The sequence below is a fragment of the Phocoena sinus genome, chromosome 17, assembly GCF_008692025.1.
Source record: "Phocoena sinus isolate mPhoSin1 chromosome 17, mPhoSin1.pri, whole genome shotgun sequence".
In the NCBI taxonomy this organism is placed as follows: Eukaryota; Metazoa; Chordata; class Mammalia; order Artiodactyla; family Phocoenidae; genus Phocoena; species Phocoena sinus.
The window spans coordinates 65,945,473-65,949,372 of record NC_045779.1 but is presented as its reverse complement, the minus strand read 5'-3'; the positions used below and the strand labels follow the sequence as shown (position 1 = coordinate 65,949,372).

General features: G+C 37.1%; 1 protein-coding gene across 1 annotated transcript; it reads left to right on the top strand.

Moving 5' to 3' along the window:
- Positions 1-1,089: 1,089 nt before the first annotated feature.
- Positions 1,090-1,297, top strand: LOC116742547 (thymosin beta-10-like). Its single transcript, XM_032610264.1, has one exon. It carries the CDS (start codon positions 1,090-1,092, stop codon positions 1,216-1,218), a length of 129 nt encoding a protein of 42 aa, XP_032466155.1. The 3' UTR covers positions 1,219-1,297.
- Positions 1,298-3,900: the final 2,603 nt, after the last annotated feature.

Here is a 3,900-nt window from a genome sequence, read left to right as displayed (position 1 = left end):
GGTAAACTGATATCCACATGCGAAAGAACAAAGTTGTATCCTTACCTTATACCATACACAAAAATTAACTCAAAATGGATCAAAGATCTAAATCTGAGAGCAAAAACTATAAAAGTCTTAGAAGAAAATACAGAGTAAAAGCTTCATGACATTGCATTTGGCAGTAATTTCTAGCAAATTTAGGGGAAAAAAATTTTTCCTCCACCTTCTTGGGATCCCTGGCTAGGTTTGAAAATTAAACTGACCAAGACAGAGTAACAGGAGAAAGCATACACATTTATTTAATATAAGGAAATCAAGATCTGAACAAACAGTTAAACCTGAGTATTTTTATGCTAGGTTTGATGAAGAGTGTCTAGTCATGGAGAAACATAATAGGGCAAGGAGTATTAGGTGAGCATAGTAAACTGGGGGTAACTTAGCAAGGCCTATTTGGATTTTTGGTGGCATCCCGTTGTCTTTGGAGATAAGGATGCTCCTTTGCTTCATATAGGGAGACCACTTCTCACATAAGGACTTTATGACCTACTTCATGGGTGAAAGGTTAGGGGAGGGTCAAAGTAACCTTCCTACTTCTGCTGTTTTCTCAAACTCCTTCAACTTAAAAGATTAAATATGCCAAGGTGCCATACTTTAGTGTAGCATGTTCTGAACCCCATCAGATATGACACCAAAGGTACAGCCAACCAAAGTTAAAATAGATAAATTGGACTACATCAAAATTTAAAACGTCTGTGTATCAAGGACACAATCAAGAGAGTGAAAAGACAACCCACGGAATGGGAGGAAATATGTGCAAACCATATATCTGACAATGAGTTAAAACCCAAAATATACAGACAACTCCTAAGATTTAAGAACAACAACAGTAACAAAAACAACCTGATTCAAAAATGAGTAAAGAACCTGAATAGACATTTCTCCAGAGAAGATACATGAATGGCCAATAAGCACATGAAAAGATATACAACATCTCTAGTCATTAGGGAAATGCAAATCAAAACCACAATGAGTCTCCTGCTGCAGTGACACGAGTGGGAGCACCTGGACCGCAGGCTTGGAGTGACAGTTCTTGGACTGCTTTAAGAAATGGCAGACAAGCCCGACATGGCGGAAATTGCCGGCTTCGATAAGGCCAAGCTAAAGACGATGGAGACGCAGGAGAAGAACACCCTGCCAACCAAAGAGACCATTAAACAGGAGAAACAAGCGAAGTGAAATTTCCTAAGAACCAGGAGGATTCTCCACCCCCATCATCTTGGAGACCTTAGTCATGATGTGGAGGAAGAGCCACCTGCAAGATGGACACGAGCAACAAGCTGCACTGTGAACCTGGGCACTCCGTGCCGATGCCACTGGCCCATGGGTGTCTGAGGGGACCCTTCAATCGGACTGCTAAATTCTCGGTTTGACCTGGGCTATGACAGAAAATTATTTGTATGATTAATGAAAATAAAACACACCTCGTGGCATGGAAGAAAAAAAAAAACCCACAATGAGACATCCACCTCACACCCATTAAGGTAGCTATTATAAAAAGGAAAAAAAAAAAAAAGGAACAACTGTTGACAAGGATGTAAAGAAATCAGAACCCTTGTGCACTATTAATGAGAATGTAAAATAGTGCAGTCACTGTGGAAAAGAGCATGGCGGTTCCTCAAAAAATTAAAAGTAGAATTTCCATATGATCCACCAAGCCTACATTTGGGGATACACTCAAAAGAAAGCATGGTCTTGAAGAGATATTTGTACACTCATTGTCCTAGCAGTACTATTCACAATAGCCCAAAGGTGGAAACAACCCAGTGTCCACTGACAGGTGAATGGATAAACAAAATGTGATGTATACATACAACAGAATATTATTCAGCCATAAAAAAGAAAATTCTGACACGTGCTATATAACCTGTTTAAACCTAAAAGACATTATGCTAAGTAAAATAAGCCAATTACAAAAAGACAAATACTGTGTGATTGATTACACTTATAAGAAGTATCTAGGTAGTCAAAGTCACAGGAACAGAAAATACAATGGGGACTTCTCTATCAGTCCAGCGGTTAAAACTCTGCACTTCCACTGCAGGGGTGCGGGTTCGATGCCTGGTCGGGGAAGATCCCACATGCCCTGAGGTACAGCCAAAAAGTTAAAAAAAAAAAAAAAATACAATGGTGGTTTCTAGGAGCTAAGGGGAAGGAGACATGGAGAGTTGTTGTTAATGGCTATGTAGTTTCAGTTCTGCAAGATTAAAAATTTCTGGAGATTGCTTGCACAACAATGTGAATATACTTAACACTATTGAGATATACACTTGAAAATGGTTTAGATGGTAAATTTTATGTTATGTGCATTTTTTTAAGTATTCCTTTTTTTTTTAATTTTTTATAAATTTATTTATTTTTGGCTGTGTTGGGTGTTCGTTGCTGCGCGCGGGCTTTCTCTAGTTGCGGAGAGCGGGGGCTACTCTTCATTGCAGTGCACAGGCTTCTCATTGCAGTGGCTTCTCTCGTTGTGGAGCACAGGCTGTAGGCACGTGGGCTGCCGTAGTTGCGGCACATGGGCTCAGTAGTTGTGGCGCACGGGCTTAGCTGCTCTGTGGCATGTGGGATCTTCCCAGACCACGGCTCGAACCCATGTCCCCTGCATTGGCAGGCGGATTCTCAACCACTGTGCCACCAGGGAAACCCGTTACGTGCATTTTACCATAATTTTTTTAAAAATATCAAAAAGAGTTCAGGGGAAACAATGATAAAAATCTAAAAGGACCTTGAGTTCAGACTGCTTGCCAAAAGAATCTTTAAATTTTCACTCCACGTTGAAGAGCCCAAGACTGGCTTCTTGGGGGCTTCCCTGGTGGTGCAGTGGTTAAGAATCTGCCTGCCAATGCAGGGGACACGGGTGAGCACATTCTTATGTCACCACCATGCCTATTAGCATTAGACAAATTGCCTCTAAATTTTAATCCTATACTTCTATTCATCTGTTTATTGGTTTAAAAATGTAGTAATTTATGTATAAATTAAATATATGCATTACTGTATTAATAAATCTTGATTCTGTCACATATCAGCTAATTGCTCCTATGCCAGTTTCTTAACCTACCTTTGCTTCAGCTTCCTGATTCTTTAAATGGGAACACTAGTATATATATTAGGTGTTGTGAGAGTTAAAATAATTAATACATGCAGAGCATTTGTAACAGTACCTGGTAAACAATAAAATGTATAAAGTGCTAAATATAATTAGGGTTGTATCTATAAGAAGATGCACAAAAATAAACTTTAAAGAAAATAAGAAATATGAGTTAAATTTTATTTTAGTTTACTTATTGATGACATAAACTTTTTTGCCTTACTTAAAAATATTACTAATATTTTTATAGTATTTTAGCAAGAGAAATATGATTCAACATGTTCCATTGTTTTTGAAAGTCCGGATATAACATTTTGTGATACAGTGATTTGATGGACTGTTTCTAAATTTATTTTGGTTTTTGATTTTAATAACTGCCTAGTTGAAAAATATACTTCACAAAGAAACACAGGTCCTTGTGGAAAAAGTATACTCATATATAAGTGTTGATATCTGATCAATAAATTTCCATCTTCTATAATGTTACTTATTTTTTACAAAATTAATGGAAGGTATTTAATATTTGTATTTTTCACAAATGGTCTTAAAACCTACCTAAAGTCTTCATTTGGAAGATTTTTAAACAGATTAGAAAGTTCAGTTTCACAGCCTTATTAACATTGAAATATAAGAGTTTTATAGGTATAATAAATCAGTCAATCTCAGGAACAAAAATCACATAGTGATGAAAATATTTTTAAACATATGTTTTCCAAATTATTTCTCCAAAGCATGAGTTTTCTTCAAAAAGCCATTATTTTCTCATTTAT

What these genes read in the sequence shown, in the direction of transcription:
- LOC116742547 (XM_032610264.1), top strand. Translation starts at nt 1,090, where the DNA reads ATGGCAGACAAGCCCGACATGGCGGAAATTGCCGGCTTCGATAAGGCC.